Genomic DNA, 25,554 nt, shown 5'->3' on the forward strand with positions numbered 1-25,554 from the left:
CATAAATCATACTTTTTGAGCTTCTTGTGCATCAGTATGGCAGCTGTCCCTAGAAGACATTAGTGGACACCAAACCTGCCAGCGGGGAAATGTTGATCCTGCACTAAATGCACTTTTGTTCCGTTGAAATTACCGTCAGACATGGGTAGGAGCCTGGGCTGATCATCTCGATGAACATTATTATAGTATGTCAGAAGTGTCTTATGTGTTCTTTCGATTAAACAATTAGGCTGCTCCTGAAAGGCTTTCAGGTAATTGAGTTACTTGTTTTACAAGATTATCACTTAGGTCATGGTCACAATTTCATACTTCAACAGGTACTACATATAATTGCTAAATTTTAAGAAGAAAGGCTACTGCCATTGCTCTTGGGACCACTAAGAAGTCATTGCAAAAACCTTTCTTTGAAGATAGATTTATTGTAACAAAGTATGTTTTGTTTTCATATTTGAAGGCTTGTAATATATTCCATATACTAAAGGGGATTATCATAAGATATGTCCCTTTGGGTAACAATCTATACAGTTTTACTCATTGCTTGCTGTTCAAAAACATGGGGGGGTTACTCTCTGGAGAGACTGGGACTTCTGCTTTCTCTGATGTTTGCTCTCAGCCCAAAACCACAAAACTGCAGATTAACTGCAGAGCCAAAACCCCAAAGGCACAGGGTTAGAATAATGAGCAACTGCCCATATATTTTTTTTATATTTTTTCTTCCCATGTAAGGTGTTTGGGGCACTTTCAGAAACTCTTTGCACTACATAAGGCATCTGTTTAGAAGTGCAATGAGTGTGGTAAGAGACAAAGCTAAAGCATTTCTGGGTGTTCCCTCTTGCCAATGCAAATTCCCATGACATTTGCGTAGGAACACACCTTTCCACTACCCTACTGCGGAAAATGTTGACACTTGCTAGTTCGTTTTCAATAGCACCTTCAACCAGAACAATTTGCAGGTCCACCAGTGTGATCTGCGTTTTGTGGCCTCAGAGCACACCTTTTCAGTGTATAAGTATGACTTACTTGGTAAAATATTTCAAAAATCAATTCTTACCATAGCAAGAATATTTTTAGGGTGCAGATAACAGCAATAACAAACCAATAGGTTTAGCTGTTGAACTTTTGGCTTGAGCACAAAATTAAATGTTCTATTGATTAAGGAGACTAAAAGAAAGCGGAAGTTGTGCAGTGGTATATACACCGGGTTGGTACCTCCAAGACAAGAACTTTAAATCATATTTGCCTGGTTCATTCTTTAGCAATTCCAAAACAGCCAGAAGTAGTGAAGTTCCCCTGCTTAGGCACTTCCTCAGACACGCCCTTTTTTGTGACAATGCACTAGTTTTATGATTGTTTTACTCTTACAGAAAGCTAAAAAGAAAAGGACTTCCAGCCACATATACCATCCACCATCTTTACAGTCCAGCCAATGCACCTGTTGTAACCTGCCTTTTACGCCACGCCCGCCTTTTCGTTGTCTTTCAGTTGACATAAATTTGTCTTGAAACCAACACTTGGAGCCAGTTTTGTGTTGTTGGTCCACGTCGTTATAAAAAGAATGGCGGCTCATTTGTGCTTATCATTCGTACTTTAGTTTTTTTGTGTGTTTCATCCCTCCTCTCCCAGTGCCCACTGGCAGTGTCTGCTGTTTATACCCCGCGCGGGTTGATTTCACACCATATGTCAGTATTTGTTATTGTAGTCCTACCATCACCTCCTGTCTATGTCTAGTGTCATGCTTTGGTTATTGTATTTGTTGAACTAATCCTTCCACCCAGTACTGCTCTCTACTCGTTGCAGTTTTTGCTTCAATTATTGCAGGGTTTCTGTTCCCATCATGCCTTGCACCAATGCCTGCTGTCAGCCTTCCTTCTTAGCATGTCTTTTTCTTGTTTTCTTGCAGCTCCGCAGCTCAGAGAGGATCCAACCTATCCCGCTCTTTTGTATCATCGCCACGGCTTTCGTTTGGGCTTCTGCTCTCTACTTCTTCTTCCAGAACCTCAGCAGCTGGGAGGTAAGCGGCCATTTTTCCTCCCATTCCTTTATATGCATTGACCTTCTTCAGCCTAGGGATTACATCTCCTTTCTGATCCTCTAGAGCTGGAATCTGCCAAAGTAATCAGGTCAGCACTTCCAGGCCTGATGCAGGATATGCGACAATGAAGCGTGCAGGTTTGGCTAAATCCATACTGCTTCTTCCATGAATTCTGTTAAGGGAACGCACAGGTACAGGTTTGAGTTTAGTTCTCTTTAATGCATCCACCAGGAAGAGAGTACAACCATCAAAGTTCCGCTCTCCAGTAACTCTCCCGTTGTGAAATCCATCACAATCCTCCTCGCCAGCGTTAAGGGAGCACGCAGGCAGGGGTTGGAATTTAGGGGCATATTAGCAACAAATAGCGATATTCATCGCTAAATGAGCTTAGAGCATTTTTTTTTATCGGCGCCCATCGCCGGATATTATCGCTGAGATAAAGTGCTATCAGCAACGTTTCTCTCAAAAGCGATAAAATATCCGGCGATAGCGGCTCAATGCCTGAATATCGCTGGAAATCCGGCAATATTCAGGCATTAACGCTAATGGGGACTTAACCTGAATATCCACCTCCCATTGCATATACAGGTTAAGAAGTGGTCTGAGCAGGCGTTAGGTTTTGACGATATTCGCGCTTAGTGAAAATTTTTCTATCGCTTCGCCTGCTTTGCTAATAGGCGATAGCTGTGTTAGCGACTGTTTTCAGTCGCTAACAGTTTGGGTATGCCCACTTTGCATGTCATTAGCGATAAATATCGCTGACATGCAAAGTGGGACCCAAACATGTAGCTATCGCCTATAAGCTGTCGCTAACTGCTGTTAGCGACAGCGTTAGCGACAGCTTTCTAATAGGGCGATAAAAATATCGCCGCTTTAGCGGGAAAAAGTCCAGCTAAAGCGGCGATATGCCCCTCAGTTCTGCCCTCCAGTAACTCTCCTGTTGTGAAGTCCATCACATTCCAAAAATGATGCACATAGAATTCCATGGAATAAATCACAAATAAAGAGTTATGAACACAAGAAATAAGTGAACAGGCCATAACAAATGTGCATAGCACACCGGATCACACAATTAACAGACTGAGTACATTTTGGCAATGCCAGGTCATCTTTTGATGTTCCACCTCAGATCTGGAACTAGTAGCTGTACAAAAAACACCACATCCAGATTTATGATCAGACCTTTCAGCCCCACCCGCACTCACCACCAACTAATCCGAAAGGCCAAGAAAACAGCATTCAAGGATCGACTTGACAACAACGCCCACAACAGCAAGGAACTTTTCAACATCGTCAAGGAGTTTTCCAACCCCTCGGCCAACTCCAACGACATCACCCCCTCTCAAGCCCTCTGCGACTCCCTAGCCTCATTCTTCCACAACAAGATTGCAGACATCCACAACAGCTTCGACAACCAACCCGGAGACCAACCCACCCAACCATTTGCTGAACATTCTCCCCCCGTGAACACCCTTAACGACTGGAACCCAATCTCCACTGAGGACACCATCCGCCTGATGAACTCCATCCACTCAGGATCCCCCAAAGACCCTTGTCCTCATCACATCTTCAACAAAGCAGACTCCGTCATAGCACCTCACCTCCGAGACGTCATCAACTGCTCCTTCAACTCCGCCACCTTCCCGGAAGACTGGAAACACGCTGAACTCACCGCCCTTCTGAAAAAACCCACAGCGGACCCCACCGAACTCAAAAATTACCGCCCCATTTCGCTCCTTCCATTCCCGGCCAAAGTCATCGAGAAAGCTGTCAACAACCAGCTCGCCGCATTCCTCAAAGCCAACAAATCCCTCGACTCCTCACAGTCCGGCTTCCGAGCAAAACACAGCACTGAGACCGCCCTCATCGCAGCAACAGACGACATTCGAACTCTACTGGACAATGGAGACACAGTCGCCCTCATCCTCCTCGACCTCTCTGCAGCATTCGACACAGTCTGCCACAGCACCCTTTTACAACGCCTCAATAACATCGGAATACAAGGAAAAGCACTTGAATGGATCACCTCGTTCCTAACCGGAAGAACCCAGAGAGTCCGCCTCCCACCATTCAAGTCCGAGGCCACTGAAGTCATCTGTGGCGTACCACAAGGATCCTCACTCAGCCCCACCCTCTTCAACGTATACATGAGCCCCCTCGCGGCCATCGCCCACCAACACAACCTCAACATCATCTCTTACGCGGATGACACTCAACTAATCCTTTCTCTCACCAATGACCCCAGCACCGCCAAAACCAACCTACACGAAGGAATGAAAGAAGTTGCCGAATGGATGAAACAAAGCCGTCTGAAACTGAACTCAGACAAAACAGAAGTCCTCATCTTAGGTACATCCCCCTCTGCATGGGACGACTCTTGGTGGCCGGAAGCCCTTGGAAAAGCACCCATCCCGACAGACCACGCACGGAACCTAGGCGTCATCCTGGACTCTTCACTCTCTATGAACAGACAAGTCAGCGCCGTATCCTCATCCTGCTTCAACATTCTTCGCATGCTCAAAAAAACATTCCGCTGGATCCCCACCGAAACAAGGAAATCAGTCACCCATGCTCTGGTCACGAGCCGACTGGACTACGGAAACACCCTCTACGCGGGTACTACCGCTAAACTCCAGAAGAAACTCCAACGAATCCAAAACGCCTCAGCCAGGATCATATTAGACATCCCGCGCAACGAACACATCTCTGGTCACCTGAAAGACCTCCACTGGCTACCGGTCAATAAGAGAATCACTTTCAGACTGCTAACCCACGCACACAAATCACTCTACGACATCGGACCCGAATGCCTCAACTCACGACTGTCCTTCTACACCCCCTCCCGCCAACTACGTTCCTCCAGCCATGCCCTCGCCACTGTACCTCGCATCAATAAGACCACCATGGGAGGCAGATCCTTCTCATACCTGGCTGCTAAAACATGGAACTCACTCCCCGCTTACCTTCGCCTTACCCAGAACCATCTAGCATTCAGAAAGCAACTTAAAACGTGGATATTTGACAAGTAATCCTCCTCCCCTTTCTAAGCGCCTTGAGACCCTCCGGGTATGTAGTGCGCTATATAAATTCTCTGACTTGACTTGACTTGACATTTGGGGTTAAAATAAAGGATTAGAAGTGAAAAGTAGAGGGACCTCCAGTTAAAATATGTTATAATGGAATTCCTCTCCCCAAATCTTTCCCTGCTGAATCCCACGTTCAAAATACATTGGTGGGTTTTTGAGATCACAGAGATTCAATTTAGGAGCTGTGACTTCAACATAAGACTTTTGCCTCTATATCCATGATCCTCAGCACGTTGTCATTCGTTACTCCACAACACAAATTAATTAAAGAATATCAATGGGAATTTTCAATGTTATCTTTCATGACCCTTCACTACACAAAAAGTTACACTTTCGAAAGGAACTGCAGAAATATATGAATCCAGTTGTTAAAAAAACTATTTGATGGTGTTCAGGCTAGTAAAGTCCTGAACATAGGACACATGACACATGCTGCACGTTACACCCACGCATGCTCCACAAGATCTTCAGGTCCCCTCCAGTTGACACCAGAAGCTGTGACGTAGGCCCTCATCACCAGAAGCCTGGATTATTGGATCGCACTCTACATAGAAATCGCCACACGCCTCCTGAAGAGACTCCAGCCAATACAAAACACAGCAACAAGACTCATGCTCGACCGCCCCACGTGGACCCACATCACACCCCACCTCAAGAAGCTACACTGGCTCCCGATCCAGAAGAGATGCCAGTTCAAGATGTTGACACACACCTACAAAGCTCTGTACAGTGAAGGGGTGCCAGCATATATCAACAAACAATTGACCTTCCACCAACTGACCAAACACCTACGATACGCTTCCATCGTCCTCGCAAATGTCCCCTGGATCCATCGGGCCAACAGCGGAGGACACTTTCTCATATCTAGCGGCCCAAGCTTGGAGCAACCTTCCTGTGCCCCTGCTCCTCAGGACCACCTCATCGCTCCAGCAGTTCAGGAGAGAACTCAAAACCTGGTAGTTCGAATGAACAGATCACCTCACAGCAGCGAGCAACCCCAGTGCTTTTTCACCCTCACAGGTGATTTGCCGCGCTATATGAAGGATGATTGATTGATTACAAAAACTTAATCAGAAATGTTAGTTTGTGTGTTATTGCCATGAGACCATGCACCACTGTTTACCTCTGAAATCATGAGCAACACCCACAGTGCATTTATGACAGATGGTTACCTGGAGCATTAGAGTTACAGTGAGGATTTAAAGCGGCCGCCAGAGTCACTGGTGATTTAGTACCAGTTTGGTGGCAGAGCATTTTGTCGCAAGGGCTCTGCTCAATGACAGATCAGGTCAATTCTATCTAAGGTTGATTCCAGCTGACACCATGTTTGTTGGCTTCCGTAAAATCAACAGCAGGTGTCTACTCAGGTGCCTACTCAGAAGCAGAAGGGGGGTTGCCCCCAAATTGACCATGTTGTTTTATTGATTATCTTAAAATTGCACAATTTTAGGTCTTGCAGGCCATCTCCTATTTTCTTACCGACTCTTAGGGCCAGAAGTACAACCATATCAATTTGCGATTTGCAAATGGTCATTTACAACAGTGTCTAAGACACTGTTTGCGATTCCTAATAGGGTCGCAAATTGCCTCCCTCCTTAATATTCAGAGGCAGGTGCAATTTGCGACCCCATTAGGAATAGCTCGTACTCCCAGGGATGGTGGCCTACTGGGTTCAGCAGACCACCTTGTCTCTGACTGCTTTTTAAACAAAGCAGTTTTTTTGTTTTAAATGCAGCCAATTTTCCTCAAAGGAAAACTGGATGCATTTGAAAAAGAAAAATTAAACGTTACTGTTTCATTTTTTAAAAGTAGGCAGTGGTCCATGTACCACTGCCTGCTTCTAAACAATATTTTCGCAAACACTCAGAAAGGGGACCCCTTCCCATTTGCGAGTGGCTTACAACCTACTTGAAGAAGATGGTAAACTGCAAGTGATTTGCGACCGCAATTGCTATCACAAAACAATCGCACATTTAAGTGAAACTCTGTATTAGGAAGGGACGCCCTTGGCACGCCCCTTCCTAATAGCGAGTCGCAATGCCTATTTTGCGAGTCAGTAATAGGTTACTGGTTCGCAAAATAGGGTTTGTACATGGGGCAGACCAATTTTGCGGTCGCAAACAGTTTAATTTCCTGTTTACGACCTGAAAATATGGTTTGTACATCTGGCCCTTAATGATGAAAAAACATGCTTTACTATTTCCATCTTTCTAAAAAGTTCTGTTTGTTGCCGTAAATAGATGAATGAATAAATGTTATGTCAGTATATTTTAGTATGTTTTATGTATTTATCATTGTGATGAAATCTCTTGTTTTTATGATTAAGTTACTTAATCAAATAAACTATTTTGAACTTGAACTTGAAATGCTATATTAAAAAGATGTCCCTTTTGCACTATGGATACTCTCTGCTAGGATTGCTAAGCACAGCTTTGGCAGAAAAGTGAGCTGGCCCCCTGTGCCTCCACCCACTGGATCTTTGACAGACAAGACTCTGGTAGTTGAGAGCAGGCCTGTACAGAGAATATGCCCGGCTTCCCTCAAAGAGACAGTGACCATGGTAAAGCTCACCAGTAGCTAATGCTCAGGGGAAAATAATTCTCTGGTGTAGTCCACCATTTGTTGAAGATTGTCATTCAGCTGAATGAATATATGTGCTTCTTCTGAGTCAAAGAAGCCACGTGTAACTCTTGTCTCCATAGAAAACCCCGGCGGAGTCTAGAGAGAAAAACCGTGAGTGTATCCTCATGAGCTTCTTCGATGACCACGACATCTGGCACTTCCTCTCTGCGGCAGCCATGTTCTTCTCCTTTTTGGTGAGTTGTTCATTCCTTCAGTTCCATGCAGAATCGACCATGTCATGCTGATTCATGACATGGTCGGTTCTGCGTGGAACTGAGTGTTGTTCTCATTGAATTAAATTTGTGAAGTTTTTTGGGGGAGTCGTATTTGCCATTTCTATGGAAGTTGTGCTGTGTGGTAGCAGGTGTTCGCCTACTTTACACACAAATCACACTGTCACCCGCTGCTGGTATACAGCGAGTGTCACCAGCATGCCCATTGAAAACAAATTGGAAAACTGAGCACGTAGAGTAGGATAACATATCACCAATAGCCCTTGGTCATCATTTCTCACTGTGCAAGTTGGCAATTTAATACTTGTAGGACGAAGGATATATTCAAAACTCATACATTTAGGCCTCACACATTTTGGATTCAAGTTCAAGTTAATTTTATTGTTTGATTAATAAAAATCGTTACAATCTTCAAACAGATTAAAATTTCAGTTATGTACAGTATAAAAACATAAAAGTTCTGTCACTGGTAAAAGAGACAATACCGATCTTATTTCATTCAATACAGTATATTATTATGATCAAGTTTTTTTTTTTAGCAAGATTTTGTTAATGGCGTTTATGCCGCCGCGGCCCTCAAGCCTTGTTCCGCTCTTTGTGCTAGACTTTAGGAACTTTATGTCGCTTAAATTTCTTGTAGCCCTTTTGTTACCTTGGCCATAAATTTGAGTCCACGACATACCAAGATGGAAGAGGTGCCTCCTAGCCAGTTTGTTACTGCTTGCCGGTAAGTGCGGATCTTTAACGTGACATTTTGGATTCAGGCATGACTCCTAGATCCATTTAGCTTTAGGTGAGCCCAGCAACTGGGATCTTGGATACTAGCATGGCTGGTTTGTTACAATACTCAGCTGGACTACTTTATTAATTTTGTTTACGTTGGGAAACAGTTTAGTTTGACCAGTCACCTCACACATTTTTGGAACCTGCTCGTCGACCAGTACCTTGAATTGTCACAAATTAATGGGGCTTTTCGCTCAATTTGAAGTAACAGCTGATTCGATTAATTATCTGTCCGGTGGAGACTCTCTGCGATTTTGTACGCTTGCCATTCATGTACAATAGCTTCCTGTTAAGTCACCCAAGTGTGACTTCTCCATTGTACATTGAAGCCTTACTCTTCCTGTGCTTGGAATCTCATCATATATTGTTGATGATTCATTTCTTGATACAGATGTTTTATTGAATTTTCTTGGATGCTTAAAAGTTTGTTGCTTTGTCCTGACGATGACCTTATAAATCTTTTTTAGTCGAAACACTGTTGATGCCTACATGTGGCCCAAATTGAAGAGGACGCATTCTTTGCTGTGTGTTGTTTCTGTTTTGTCCTGAACCCCGTGTTTGTTGTATAAAATCTCCCTCAGCCACTTTGTTTCATTACACACTGTAATAGTTATAGTTCCAGTATTGTTTGTGTAATCCCATAAGGGCCCTTATTGTCTAATGATTGTTTTTGACTGTTCACTTTTGTTAATAAACATTTCTATATAAATGAAATAATTTGTACATGGGTATCCTGTGCCAATAAATATCTGGGCATTTCTTTTGGTTCGGTTGGAAAACAACGCACACAACTGCAAGGAACTCTTCAACATCGTGAAAGAGCTTTCCAACCCCAGCGCAGGAAACAACGACATCACCCCATCGCAAGACCTCTGCAACTCCCTCGCTTCATACTTCCACAACAAGATCGCGGACATACACAACAGCTTCAACAACCAACCAACGCACACCATGACCGAACAACCACCCCCCACCACCACCCTCCACGCCTGGACCCCGATCAGCACCGAAGACACCATCCGCACGATGAACTCCATCCACTCCGGATCACCGACCGACCCCTGCCCTCACCACGTCTTCAACAAGGCCGACGCTGTCATCGCACCCCACTTGCGAGACATCATCAACACATCCTTCGACACCACCATCTTCCCTGAGAGCTGGAAACACGCCGAACTCCGCGCTCTACTCAATAAACCAACAGCGGACCCCACCGACCTCAAGAACTACCGCCCCATCTCGCTCCTCCCGTTTCCAGCCAAAGTCATCGAGAAGACCGTCAACAAGCAGATGGACGCCTTCCTCGAGACGAACGGATCCCTCGACCCCTCACAGTCCGGCTTCCGAGCCAATCACAGCACCGAGACCGCCCTCATCGCCGCCACCGATGACATCCGAGCCCTGATGGACAATGGAGAAACAGCGGCCCTCATCCTCCTAGACCTCTCCGTGGCATTCGACACGGTCTGCCACCGCACCCTAGTACGGCGCCTCAGCAACATCGGAATCCAGGACAAGGCGCTGGAATGGATCATCTCCTTCCTCGACGGAAGAACACAGAGAGTCCGCCTACCACCATACAAGTCAGAGGCCTCCGAAGTCATCTGCGGCGTCCCTCAAAAATCATCTCTGAGCCCCACCCTCTTCAACGTCTACATGAGCCCCCTCGCGGCCATCGTACGCAAACACAACCTCAGCATAATCTCCTACGCCGACGACACCCAGCTGATCCTCTCCCTGACCAACGACCCCGCCGCCGCCAGAGCCAACCTGCACGAAGGGATGAAAGAGGTAGCCGAGTGGATGACAACCAGCCGCCTGAAACTGAACTCGGACAAGACGGAGGTCCTCATCCTGGGCTCCTCACCCTCCGCCTGGGACGACTCCTGGTGGCCTCCCGCCCTGGGCACCGCACCCAAACCGACAGACCATGCACGCAACCTGGGCTTCATCCTGGACTCCTCCCTCTCCATGACCAGGCAAGTCAACAACGTCTCCTCGGCGTGCTTCAACATCCTACGCATGCTACGGAAGATCTTCTGGTGGATCCCCACCGAGACCAGGAAGACCGTCACCCAGGCCCTCGTCACCAGCCGACTGGACTACGGCAACGCCCTCTACGCCGGTACCACCGCCAAGCTCCAGAAGAGACTCCAGCGGATCCAGAACGCCTCAGCCAGACTCATCCTCGACATCCCACGAACCAGCCACATCTCCGGACATCTGAGAGACCTTCACTGGCTCCCCGTCAACAAAAGAATCACCTTCCGCCTCCTCACCCACGCACACAAAGCCCTACACGACCAAGGCCCGAGCTACCTCAACAGCCGAGTCAACTTCTACGCTCCCAAACACCACCTCCGATCAGCCAACCACGCCCTCGCCGCCGTCCCCCGCATCCGAAGAGCGACTACAGGAGGAAGGTCCTTCTCCTACCTGGCCGCCAAGACCTGGAACTCCCTCCCTCCCGACCTGCGCCTGACCCAAGACCACCTCTCCTTCAGGAAGAAGCTGAAGACCTGGCTGTTCGAGCAGTAGCGCCCCCCCCCCCCCCCCCCTCCCCAGCGCCTTGAGACCCTACGGGTATGTAGCGCGCTTTATAAGTGTCACTGATTGATTGATTGATTTTCATTTTTCTTCTTTTTTCTCCTTCTTTTATTGTGTATTTATTCACTATGTTAGTTTTCTTCTTTTTTCTTTTTTCCTAATTTAGATAAGTTTTGGGTTATTTGTTTTATATTGTTCATCATTTTAAGTGTTATACTTGAACCCCTGTTTGGATTCCAACATTTTGGATTCAGGCATGACTCATAGATCCAGGGCTGCTACATTAAATATTTCTTCGTTCAGGACTCATACAAGCAGGAGTTATACATTAAGGACTCGTACATTCAGTAAATAAATGTGATACTCGTTTTTTCAGAGAGAACCCTTAAATGTTGGACTGGTACATTAAGGATCTGTACATGAAGGAGACACAGATTCATGACTGGTGCATTTGTGGCTTGTACATTCAAGTCTTGCCTAAGACTCACAGATTCAATACTCATACATTGAGAACCCCTACATTCAGGGAATTTCAATGCAGGACTTGTACTCACAGGACTCGTACTTTGTGGACTTGTACATTAAGAATGTATACCGTCAAGATTGTAGATTCAGGACTGCATTGATAGCATATATTCAGGACTCAGAAATTCAGAGCTGATAAATGGTGCAGATTCAAGACTCCTCCATTCTGGAATTATACACTCAAGAGTCCTACATTCCTCATTTCTACTCTAAAAAGTGCTACATTTCGGAGACATACACTCAAGACTCCTCCATTCCAGAGTCATACACTCAAGACTCCTCCATTCCGGAGTCATACACTCAAGACTCGTCCATTCCGGATTCATACACTCAAGACTCCTCCATTCAGGATTCATACTCTCAAGACTCCTCCATTCCGGAGTCATACACTCAAGACTCGTCCATTCCGGATTCATACACTCAAGACTCCTCCATTCCGGAGTCATACTCTCAAGAGTTCTATTTTACGGAGTCATACACTGAAGAGTTCTACATTCCAGAGCCATACACTCAAGAGTCCGCCAATCCGGAGTCATACACTCACAAGTCCTACATTCCGAAGTCATACACTCAAGAGTTCTACATTCCAGAGTCATACACTCAAGAGTTCTACATTCCGGAGTCATACTCTCAAGACTCCTCCATTCCAGAGCCATACACTCAAGAGTCCGCCAATCCGGAGTCATACACTCACAAGTCCTACATTCGGGAGTCATACACTGAAGAGTCCTACATTCCGGAGTCATACACTCAAGAGTTCTACATTCCGGAGTCATACACTGAAGGGTCCTACATTTCGGAGACATACACTCAAGACTCCTCCATTCCGGAGTCATACACACAAGACTCGTCCATTCCAGAGTCATACACTCAAGACTCATCCATTCCGGAGTCATACACTCAAGAGTGCTCCATTCCGGAGTCATACACTCAAAAGTCTTACTTTCCGGAGTCATACTCTCAAGACTCCTCCATTCCGGAGTCATACACTCAAGACTCCTACATTTCGGAGTCATACACTGAAGAGTCCTACATTCCCGAGTCATACACTCAAGAGTCCTACATTCCGAAGTCATTCACTCAAGAGTTCTACATTCCAGAGTCATACACTGCAGAGTCCTACATTCCGAAGTCATACACTCAAGAGTTCTACATTCCAGAGTCATACACTCAAGAGTTCTACATTCCGGAGTCATACTCTCAAGACTCCTCCATTCCAGAGCCATACACTCAAGAGTCCGCCAATCCGGAGTCATACACTCACAAGTCCTACATTCGGGGGTCATACACTGAAGAGTCCTACATTCCGGAGTCATACACTCAAGAGTTCTACATTCCGGAGTCATACACTGAAGAGTCCTACATTTCGGAGACATACACTCAAGACTCCTCCATTCCAGAGTCATACACTCAACACTCGTCCATTCCAGAGTCATACACTCAAGACTCATCCATTCCGGAGTCATACACTCAAGAGTGCTCCATTCCGGAGTCATACACTCAAAAGTCTTACTTTCCGGAGTCATACTCTCAAGACTCCTCCATTCCGGAGTCATACACTCAAGACTCCTTCATTCCGGAGTCATACACTCAAGAGTTCTACATTCCAGAGTCATACACTGAAGTGTCCTACATTCCGAAGTCATACACTCAAGAGTTCTACATTCCGGAGTCATACACTCAATAGTTCTACATTCCGGAATCATACTCTCACTCCTCCATTCCAGAGTCATACTCTCAAGACTCCTCCATTCCAGAGTCATACACTCAAGAGTCCTCCATTCCAGAGTCATACACTCACGAGTCCTCCATTCCAGAGTCATACTCTCAAGACTCCTCCATTCCAGAGTCATACACTCAAGAGTCCTCCATTCCAGAGTCATACACTCAAGAGTTCTACATTCCAGAGTCATACACTGAAGAGTCCTACATTCCGGAGTCATACACTCAAGAGTTCTACATTCCGGAGTCATACACTCAAGAGTTCTACATTCCGGAGTCATACACTGAAGAGTCCTACATTCCGGAGTCATACACTCAAGAGTTCTACATTCTGGAGTCATACACTCAAGAGTTCTACATTCCGGAGTCCTACACTCAAGAGTTCTACATTCCGGAGTCCTACACTCAAGAGTTCTATATTTCCGAGTCATACACTCAAGAGTCCTAGATTCAGGCCTTCTAAATTCAGGACTCGCACCTTTAGACCTTTCACATCATGACTTGAACATTCCCCGCTTGATCCCCTTCCTGCACCCAGGATTGCACACTGCATTCCGTTGCCACATGGCTGATGTGCCGAGGGAATACTTGCCTTTAAACGTAACTTTATGCTTGCAGGTACTTGTTAAGACTGAGGTAAAAACTATGGACTGTGAAAGGTGAGTTCCAAAGTCTTGTTTATTTCAAAAGTAGTCAGTAAGGAACAGGAGTAGCACTCACATCTCCAGCCTGGTCAATCCCCATCCCCAATTGTTGCCCGTTCCACTTGCACCTCACCATTCCAGAACACCATAGTTCCTGCACCCTCACAACATACTAAGCATGCGACCATCAAACACTCTAGCCATCCCGCCAACCAACTAGCGCTCCACACAATTGCTGTGTTCCAAAATTAATAAAAGATACCCAGCCACCAACAAGGACAAACAGCTGCAAAATAAATATCACTGTGATTCCAAAATGAAGGCAATGGAGATAAGAGCGCACACAACTAACCAACAACATGATCATCGCACAGTTTTATCACGCATCCTACGACACACAACCATACCACATTCAGCTTCACTTTCTAATCTAGACCTCATCAGTCAAATGTTATGTTATGTTATGTTAAAATTATTTCTACCGCGCACGGTCACCAGTCGGTTTTATGGCGCTCATAGACAAAATCAGGGAGGGTAGGCGGCAAGGATTATTCGTATGCTAGCTGGAAGAAATGCGTTTTAAGTAGGTTACGGAAACAGGTGTAACTGGGACAGAGTCGGATAGTAATGGGGAGGGAGTTACAAGTTGTAGGGGCAAGGAAGGAGAAGCAGGAGCCTCCGTGCTTTTTGCGTTTGAACCTGGGGACGGTTAGAAGGTTATGTGTGGAAGACCGAAGATTCCTAAAAGGAATGTGGCTCTTGAGGCTGAGGGAGGTGAAAGCTGGGGCAAGGGCAAGGAGTGACTTAAAAACAGTGCAGCCCAGTGTCTCCAAAGGTACTCGACAACACTGTTTTTGTCACTGTGACAGCAAATGTCACATCCCCTCACCCACCGGTCAATCATGTCATCAATTCCCGGCCACCAAGATATATCCTTGGCTCTCCTCTTAGCACTTGAAATCCTTCCATGACCTTCATGACATATCTCTGTAATTGCATTACAGAGACCGGTAGAAGGTACGATTTCCCCATCCCCATCAAAATGATCTCATTACACAAGGTAACTTCATCTTTCACCTTCCCAAAAACAGCACAGCTACCCTTCCTTGCTTTCCTTTGGCAACCTTGAAAGAATGTACGATCTGACAGCCCTTAATTCTACCTCCGGCTCCATCTCTTTCATCCACACTTCCTCAGTCAACTCCTTCCCTTTCAATGTGTCCACTCCTTGCACCGCGTCATTATAAGGTCATTGCAAGTGATTGACACCTCACATTCAGATTCCTCGTGTTCACCCTCCGTACGAAGAAGCGATAATCCATCAGCTGCAACATTACCCTTTCCTTGCATATATTCAACTTCACAATTATACAATTGCAATTTAGATATTAGAGAGGGTCATATTCCCCCACCTCCTGGCCTCAGCATGTTGACCAAGGGTTTAAGATATGTTCTAATTCTCAACTTTCCCCCCACACATCCATTCTGTAGAAGCCAATAGTTCACGCTCAGTGGCTGAATAATTCCTTCAGCCACTTTAAGTGTACATTCAGCAAGCGCCACAATCCACTCACCCGTGACAATTCCGCACCATATCCGTGGCATCCACAGCAGCGATACGTTCAGCACCCATCATTTAAGGGCCTCAAACAAGGAGCACGTGCTGTTTCAGTCTTAATTCATTCAAAATAATTAGTTTGTTCATCAGACCAAATGAACTTCTCTTTTCCTTTAGCAGCCGCCTGAACAGTTGAAGTTTGGTTTCATAATGTTCAATGAACCTTGAATAAAACGTGGTTGGCTCCAAGAATGACGTCAGTTGTGCTTGTGACACTGGCTCTGGTACATTCATTATTGCTTCCACGTGGCTAATTTCCGGTTGAATCCCTTCACTCTAAATCACATGTCCTAAATACTCAACTTCTAACTGCCCAGATGTACATCTGTCAGCTTCCTTCTGGTACCTTGTGTGAGGTCACTTCCACATACACCGGTCCTGTTCTTGGTCACTGTCAACTTTTTCTTCACCTACTAGATCACCGCCCAACCCACTCACCTACATTAGTACTGACTGGTTGGACCAATGCCATCTGGCCACTCTCTTCCACCTCCTACAACCCAATCTGACTGTGATGATGTCACCTCTTCTTTTTTTTTTTAGACTTTTATATAGCCAAACTAGACCCGAGACATCGGGTATCAGAGCGATTTACATAGCACCAGTTTTGTTACCGATGGAACCATTCATTTTTTTACTAGCCACGGGGAGATTCATTGATTAGCCCAGAATCACAGGGCCCGATTCACAGAATGAACTTAAGACTCAATCCTAAACTTACTACTATTTTGGTATTCACAGAATGCACTTACTACTTTTGGTTTTCACAGAAGTTAGGATTTTGTCTTAAGTTTGTTTTAAGACAAACTTAAGAGAAAATCCTAACTTCTGTGAATACCAAAAGTAGTAAGTTCATTCTGTGAATGCCAAAATAGTAGTAAGTTTAGGATTGAGTCTTAAGTTCATTCTGTGAATACCAAAATAGTAGTAAGTTTAGGATTGAGTCTTAAGTTCATTCTGTGAATCAGGCCCGATGGATGTTTAGCTTTGTTGCCGAGACTCAAACCCTGTTCCCCACCTTCAAAGTCGACCGCTCTAGCCATAAGGCTACATCCTCTCTCTCTACCTCTGTATTTTTACCTCTCTAACCACCCCCTCTCTCTAGCACACCTCTATTTCTATCTCACCTCTCCTTTTGCACCTTACTGCTGTTTTCATTCCCCTCCCTGCATCTCTCTTCCATCTACTTCACCTCTCACTCCTCATCTCTCTTTGCCTCACCTCTCTCTTTCTCTCTGTACCTCACCTTTGCCACTTTTTAACCAGTGGTTTTCACTCGTCCCTTTACATCATTCCTCTGATTCACATCCCACTCACTACCTTATCTCCATCCATCCCACACCCCCTAACAAACCTCATCCTTTATCGTACAATGTTTTGTTACCTCACATCTAGATACACCCTCTCTTTCTACCTCTGACCCCTCTATCTCACTTTTCTCACTACCTTACTCCTGCCTCTCTACCTCTGCTGCTTTTTTCCATCATTACCTCCTCTCTCATCTCGCTCTGTACCCTGGACTCTGTTTCAGTTCACCATCTCTACCTCACCTCTATCTCTATATACATCTCTCTACTGCTACCTCACTCCTCTCTTCCTTAAATATCTCACCTCTCTTCCTCTACCTGCCTGTGAGACTATGTCAACTTTTCTCTCTACAACTCATCTCTTTTTCTGCCCTTCATGCATGTCGCTCCACCGTTCTCGCTCCTCATTACTACTTTCTTTACATTGCTGGACTTTCTATCCAGCAGTTCTCATGTCGCCCCTTCTGCTACCTCACCAATCTTGTCCTATCTTGCATCTCTATACTTGTGTCTCTACCTTACCCCTTGTCTTTCTCTACATCTTGCAGCCTCCAGTTCTAATGACATTCTTCCTATCCTACCTCTCTGTTGACCCCTTTTTTACACCCACCCCTCTCCTCTCTACAGTTCCTCCTCCTTTTCTCTACCTCTCTACCGCATTCTAAAATTTGATCTATATTTCTGCCTCTTTCTCCACCTACCTCTTTGGCTTTCTAGGTCTCTGGAGCATTCTTTCTGGTTACCCCCATCCCTCTCTCTGCCTGACACATCTCCCATGTGTCACACTTCTTTTTAATTCTTCTCTATAACTAACTTACTTCTCCCTCTGCTTCACCTCTCTCCATAAGGCCTTTTTAATCCCTTCTGTGAGCTTCAGTCCTCAGCTCCATCTCACTTCTTTTAATCAGTACAGTTGGAGGTCACAGTCTAGAGAGAGAGGTATGCACAGAGTAAGAGGAGAGGACGGTCAGGCAAAGAGAATTCTAATGAATGGTGGAAGCCCTCGGAGCAGGGCTTTGACTCTCATTATCGCAACAAGAACCCCAGTTATTAAGGGGATTGCAGTGTCTGCTATGTGCTGGTTTCCATATGTTTTTGCGCAGATATCAAATTTGTTTTCTACTTCAATGCAGCTGGTTCACATCGCTATAGCGCTGGGATGCCTCCGGGTAGCCAGCGCTATACAAATCCGTACTCACTCACTCACATGACCTCAAGCGTAGAGCTACTACCAGCTAACTCAGCCGATCTGGCGACCACAATAGAAGACCTTGTAGAAGCAAAGTCTGTTGATCATTTTGTAAACAAATTTTATTGAGTTTTCGGACAATCAATACACTAGTATAGCAGTGTGAGTGCAATTGCATTCATCCACCCCTTATTGCATTTTAGAAGAGGAAACCTCTCAAAGGTAATGCATCTGGTTATACATAGGCAGAGACTGATGTTCATGAGATGATTTTCAATCATTAAATTATCTATCGAGCACTATGACGGCATAAGCGATCAAGTGAAACTACTGTTTGTGTTGAATTAGCAGGATAGAGGGGCCATACTCGGATGATCTGAAAGGACAATAATGGGTTGTATGTCAAGGTCACCAATATCGACCTACAGTAATATTACATCCACTATATTGGCCGACCGCTACTCTTTGAGTTAATGTAGTGGTCGATGTAGTGGATCCAGTATTATTCTCATGTGATATATCACTTGGAATGTATTGACTCCCTACCACGATATCAGTGGATTTCTCATCAGCAATATTTGTTGAAAAATGTTTTACTTTTTTGTCTCTCTCCCAGGTCCTTCTAACTTTGGACGATGACCTTGATTCTGTGCGCAGAGAAAAGATCCCTGTTTTCTGAGCAGAGAGCGGATGCTTAGGCTCTGTCCCATATTGAATGGTGATCTGTGGACAGTGGGAGGCCCTTAAAGCGCGTCTATGGGAGGCCAAACCTTCTGTGAGAAGCAACAAGATGGAAACCACAGCAGAGCCCAGACTGAAACAGAAGAAGTGCTCAACACCAGCGTAAGGAAACTGGCAGCGCTGAGAAATGCGAACCAACATCATTCTGCGAGTAGAGCCTTCTACCTTGGTGCAGATATGATATTTGTGCCACCGGTGTCTCCAGGCACAGGATCTCTGCCTCATCTCAGACTTTCTTGATGCAGATTGCAGAAGGGCCCCATCATTTGCTTGGAGATAACGTGAGCGGAGTAGGAGTGCCTTCCTTCTGCTGCACATGTTCAATGCCTGCCTTTTCACTGTTCCAAAGGAACAACACGAGACATAGTCTTGCAAATGAGTTGTGTTGTGTAGCACTTCACACACGGAGGCCAGTATCTAAGCACTAGTAAAATAATCGCACTGACCGAGAATCACCCGGATGTCTCAGTACATCTTGCATGCAGTTTAAAACTCACATATGGTGCTGTTGTAGCGAAATGTCCATGTTCGACATGAGCTATGTGGGCTCTCATATTGCCAAGTATTTTTTTGCATATGACCTGCTTCTTGTGCTGCCGAGTGGTGTTTTGCCTTTAGCCGATGGATCTCTTTTCATGTCTTGGAATCTCACGTATGGAAAAAGTAGGAGCAGTGTTTGGGTAGGAGGGAGATTGAATCCACTGGAAGTTGCATTTACACATCTAGGTCCATCTGGAAGACGCCTGACCTGTAACTTATTCAGAAGTCTTCAGTTCTGCTCTTCGGGTATCAGCAGCATTGCTCCAACAGAACCCAATTTCAAAAGTCTTACACTAGTTGCATGATGATGGCTTTTCCTCCAACTAATTGGATCTCATAAGAGTTCGGGATTCTGCATCCACATGGACAGTAGTGGATGTTTGCTTCCTCCTCCTTGCCACGTGTGACCTGAGGTTGATAGGTTAGCCGTTTCGATGCTCTGAGGGTAGAATATATCATCCAGTTTTGAATAGAGGGTCACCATGAGAGGTAATCACCTTACAGGTTGGTTTTGAGTAGACCAGTGTGTTTGGAACTGCTTCACCAGTGCTCATTATTGGTCATGTCATCAAAAAAAGCAAATGTCTCCTTTAAGAATGTATTGAAATACAAAGTAGGTTGGACAGTCGATGAGAGCTCTCACTCTTTTTCCTGTTACTGGAGTTGTCTTCATTGGTTATGGAATGTTGAAAGCAGTCAACCAAAGATCTACGCATCTAAACGTCCAACAAGAGACCTGTGCCAACAGACTCTTTCCTTATGATCCTTGTTGTACGTAGCACAGAAGAACGGTGAGACCACCCGCCTATTCTGTCTAAAATCTCATTTAACGTAGAGACTACCAATTCCTTTTGTTTCTGCCCTTGTCCAAGGTAGTCCAGCCATCCATTCCTAACACTCTTACGCTAAGTGTAGATAAAGACTTCTGAACCCTTCCAGTCTGTCCCTTGACCTGGTTACTGTGCATTGTACACGAAGACCCATCTTTTCCGCCCACGGTGCCGCCACATGTAAGTAAAGCCAGCCAGACCCATCCTTTCTGCCCAATTCTCTGTTCATCCTCATACTTACTGTTGAAACACAGACTAAGCCCATTTTGGTTGCTCCTTCTAGTACGCTGTTAGAGGTTACCTCTTGCTTGCTTGCTCACTACTGTTGGTTTTATGTTATCCTGCATGTAAATATTATTTCAATGCCCTCCACCTATGCTTGAGGATGTCACATCAATATACATCTTCGTAAAGTACAGCTTCTACTGAATTCTTCTGCATGCACCACTATCAAGCTCACACCCTTTCACAACCCCCGCCCCACACAAACTCTGTCGTTCTTGACTGTGATGAGAGGGCTGACATCTTCTATTATCACCCTTCGCCATGTGCTTCTTGGTAAAGGAAATCAAATTATATAATTGAACACTGTTCAAACTAGGGGGCCGCTTAAGTGCCTGGCCAGACTTGAGGCTCTAGATGACGTGTGCAGGTAATATCCCCCGCACTCATGTCACCTTACGTCTGTTCTGTGTATGAAGTTGATTACTTGCTTTCGATGAGTAGGTATTTCGAGTACTAAATCTACACTCAGTTATTGAGATTTTGTTTGAGGGGTTAGAGGGGACAGTCTGTCCTCCTAGTGTACAGCAACCTATGATGTAACGCAGGCGTCTTTGGATAGGCCTCTAAAACTGATATTGGGTAGTGTTGCTGCCTTTCTCCTAAAACTAGCCACAAACTGGTTCACAAATGCAAACTAAACTCAAACAAAAAATGTAATAATAACAAGACACCAGTGGCATAAGAAAAAGAATGAAAGATGAGCCTAGGGTGATAGTTCTGGAACATGGACCGCAGAGCCTGCCTACCACAGACCTGGCTTCAGCCGCACCCTAAAAACCACACTGAATGCCGCTTTGTTGCGTAAGATTGGTTGAAGGTAAGCTGTTCAGACCGGTGGTTCCAGAACTTTATTTGAAAAAACAGCTTTTTTTCGGCTTCCTCTGCCAGTAACATTTCACTTTAACTTTTGCTGTCCTACAACAATTCTTTGGTTCACAAATTTCTGCTGCCTTTGCACACATTTCCCCAATCCAAGTAACTAACTTGAAGTGATTTTATCAGCTGAGCTCTGAGATGGGTGCATTCTAGTGGGCTTTGGCACAGCTGTAGTTCCCAATTTCTTTTTGTTCAGAGGGCGTGTGTGTAGGTGCCACGACTTTTTTGCATCCATGTAGCAGAAGTTGTGGCGTATCCCTGGGGCACCACGGCCAGACCCTGAGTGGGTGCAGACAGCAGAGTTCTTCTGCTGGCGTGTTCCCGGCCATCCAACATGGCCGCCTCTGATGCCGAGGATGCCCGGCGGCAGGAGCCAGAGCTCTAGGAGGGTTTAAAAGGACTATAGTGATAGGAGAAGCATAGAACTGAGCTCTCTAATAGAAACTAACATGGGAGGAGCCTTTATGGGGAAGAGCGGTTGTGGCATGGAGTCGTGAAGGAGTAGGCTGATAAGGACAGAGCTGCGAGGATGCCGGGGGAAGACCTGGATCTAGAAGCCCCAAGTGATGAAGATTGACTAGTGGAGATGCCACCCAGAGAAGCACAGTCTGTCTTGATTTGTCAAAATGCCCCCTAAAAAGAAGGAATACAACCCATGAGGTGCAACGCAGTGCGAGCCGAGGGATGCCGGGTGAGACACAAGTAGTGGAGCTGGGATCTTTGTAAGCCACAGGTAGTCACTTATAATAGCTGCTCTGAAGGTGCTCCGGCGGTCTACACAGAAAATAGTGGACAGGATTTCCTCCATCGAGGGTGCTGTGGACTTGAGTGTCTACAACAGAGTGCAAAGTGCGGGATCTTGATCTCCGAGCTTCCTTAGTCGAAACAGCTACCAAAATCTGCGAAGAGAAAACCTAGAGGAGCCAAACATGTGTGGAATGTTCTCATGCACCTGTGGCACACCTTGAAACAAAGGTGGAGTAACAAGAAAATGAGCTACAATCAGCTAATATTCATATGCTCAATATATAGAGGGCCTTAATGAGACTCCTTGCGCCTCTGGAACGTCACTCTTTGTGATGTTCCTTGGTGTTGAAGCCTGCGTGATATATATCAGGCAGCACTCAGACACTTTTTTTGCCTTAATGCTGTCTGATAAATATCAGTCCCTTTAACGCAGTTTTCTCCATTAAAGGAGCGTGTAATGGGTGTTCCTGGGGGCGTTCCCAGCAACACCCATGGCCTTTTGACACTGCCCCAGATTTAAGAGAAATCGTAAATCTGAGGCAGCGCCAAAAGCTCACTCCTCCCCAGGGGAGGCGGAAGGGAGGCGGAACGGGGAGAAATGTCTTTATTTCTCCTTATATTTCCAAATTTCTCCTAAAAATGTGTTGAACATGTGGAGGAAATAACAGTGGGATGACCCCTCATTAGCACTGATGGTAAAACCTTATGTACATTTTGTTATTTATCAAGGTGTGCTTATCAGCCTAGGTATTCATAACTCTGAAGTAGAGATGCTTCAGGGTGTCTGAAACACTTTCCAAGTCAACACGTTGAAAGGCTGACAAACTACATGGTTTCAACTAAAATGCCAAAAACCAATATTTTCAATTTAGTGCCACAAATCCCTCCTGCCTTTCTTGGTGTTTGTCAACAGGCTTCTATGCAGTAGACACAATTGGCTGGGATTATCAACAACGTTGAATACTTGAAGTATGTCTTGCTCTTCAGAATTATAAATAAATCATGCTTGCAGTTTTAATTCAGTTTGCCTCTTTTAATAATTTGGCTGCAGATTCTCCACCTTGCCCCTAAAAATGGCATCAGTTTGCCAAGAACCTAAGCAACATCTTGTTTATATGTGTTTTTGCATTGGTATAGCAATTTCAAAGAGACGTTTTATTAGTAAATGCAACCAAGATATGGAGCAGATGCATAAATCTCATTAGACAGATTGCTCACAAAGATCTTCGAAGAAAACACAAGGCTCTAAACTGCACGGTGTCAGCCATCTTGGATCAGGCACTGCAAGACAGCGCCCATCTTGGAAATGACTATAATGCAACAGTTTCCAGTGCCCTTAGAGGGAAGAGAACTCAGACAAACATTTCATGAACAGTTCTGGGCTATTTTTGTACTAGAGCAACAAAGCCTGTTTCTTAAGTCCTAATGCTGAACAGTTATTGTTATTACTACAAAATGTTTTGTATAATACATATTGCACTCGCTTCTATATTTAAAATTTATAAATATTTAAAATGTGTGCTGCGCCAATGTAATAGTATCAGTTGCATTCCGAAGGGAGTGACTATGTGTCTTTTCTTAAAATAAAGTGTTTGATGTATGGGTCTTGCTTGTTCTCTGCCTGACAAGGTCCAGGCTTTTCCGCTTCAAGGTTCCAAACACGTCATTGTTAAAATCATACATTGACCAATGAGAGAACCTTTCATGGCTCTGGCATTCGTGGTCCCGAGGGGTAGCTCACCATTGACCAATAAGAAACCTTTTATGGGTTTAGCATTTGTGCTCCCAAGGGAACAGCTCACCAGTGACCAATGAGAGAACATATAATCGCTGTTTCATTTGTGCTCCCAAGGGAACACCTCACCATTGACCAATGAGAGAACCTTTCATTGCTCTGGCATTTGTGAACACCATTGACCAATGAGAGAACCTTATATTGCTCTGGCATTTGTGGTCCCAAGGGTTCAGCTCACCATTGGCTTAGGAATTCAGGGCAATTTGTATGCGTGTACTCACAACGTAAACCTGCGTTTGTAAAAGTAGTGTGCTCTTTGTTATGTTTTGTAGAGCCCATCACTAATCACTTCCAGTTTGTGTCCAACACACAGGGAAGGGACATGGAATGTTCCCTCTCAATGTTGTATTTTATCTTTGTTACTTGTCTGTGCAGCTACCCGTTATGACACAGCAGTGTAAGATGACCATTGTTTACGGGTTAATTACATTTCCTCACCATGCTTTGTCAGTGTGAGATTTTGAATGATGTTCACCATTTCTTTTGTTGTTTTTGCAAGAAAATAAAACTAATACATTGTCATATTGTGTTGGATGTATTTTTTAGATCCCTAAAATCAATTTTTACAAATTGCTTTTGCACCTGCCTGCTTTACCAAGCGGTTCTTCTTTCACCTGCAGCTCATCAACAGCTGTTCCTTTGTATTGAGCATTTTGCAGAGAACCAGCCATCAATGGCAGAGGCCAGCGCTTCTTGACTAGCAAAACGCACAAGATGATGGACGGAATGTTGCACAATGGCAAAACATTCACCCACAGTCTGGGTTTAATCCATCGTCTTCCCTGGACTGGAATCAAGCATCCTAGGACCGGTTTCTGGCTATCAGCCGTCATCAGCCAGGATAGCTTGACTCCAGTGGCTTAGTGAGCACGGGACCCACATCTGGGCATACCCTTCACACATAGGGTGAACAGCAAAACACACAAGATAATGGACGGAATATTGCATATTGACAAAACATTCACCCCGTGTCACAGATCTGGGTTTAATCCATTGTTATTTTGCTCACCAAGCCACCCCAGTTCAGACATGGCTATATGGTTCGATCCCCTGGGCCGGCGGCAGATTAGCCCAGCACCATGTGACTCTGGGCAATAGCTTGCTTAATCTTCCCAACGGCCCCCAGCGCCTAGAGACCCTTACGGGTGATTGTGCGCTTTACAAATGTGGATTATTATTATTATTATTATTATGCAAATCAGTCTTGACCCTGTGCCTCATGGGAACAGTCCAGCCCGAATTGCCAAGCCATGTCTTGCCTGGACCGGAATCAAGCATCCTAGGACCGGTTTCTGGCTATCAGCCGTCTTCAGCCAGGATAGCTTGACACCAGTGGCTTAGTGAGCATGGGACCCACGTCTGGCCATACCCTTCCCACATAGGGTGAACAGCAAAACACACAAGATGATGGACGGAATGCTGCACAATTGCA

General features: G+C 45.1%; 1 protein-coding gene across 1 annotated transcript in view; it reads left to right on the plus strand.

Annotated features, from left to right (window-relative positions):
* SIDT1 (SID1 transmembrane family member 1) overlaps positions 1-24,644 on the plus strand; it is a 440,759-nt gene extending 416,115 nt beyond the window's left edge. The window contains exons 23-25 of the mRNA XM_086935576.1: positions 1,901-2,011; positions 7,821-7,934; positions 18,925-24,644. Of these exons, the coding sequence (XP_086791702.1) occupies positions 1,901-2,011; positions 7,821-7,934; positions 18,925-18,987 (288 nt within the window). The 3' untranslated portion in view covers positions 18,988-24,644. The remainder of the gene's footprint in view (positions 1-1,900; positions 2,012-7,820; positions 7,935-18,924) is intronic.
* Positions 24,645-25,554: the final 910 nt, after the last annotated feature.

The sequence above is a fragment of the Lissotriton vulgaris genome, chromosome 8 (assembly GCF_964263255.1).
Source record: "Lissotriton vulgaris chromosome 8, aLisVul1.2, whole genome shotgun sequence".
In the NCBI taxonomy this organism is placed as follows: domain Eukaryota; kingdom Metazoa; phylum Chordata; class Amphibia; order Caudata; family Salamandridae; genus Lissotriton; species Lissotriton vulgaris.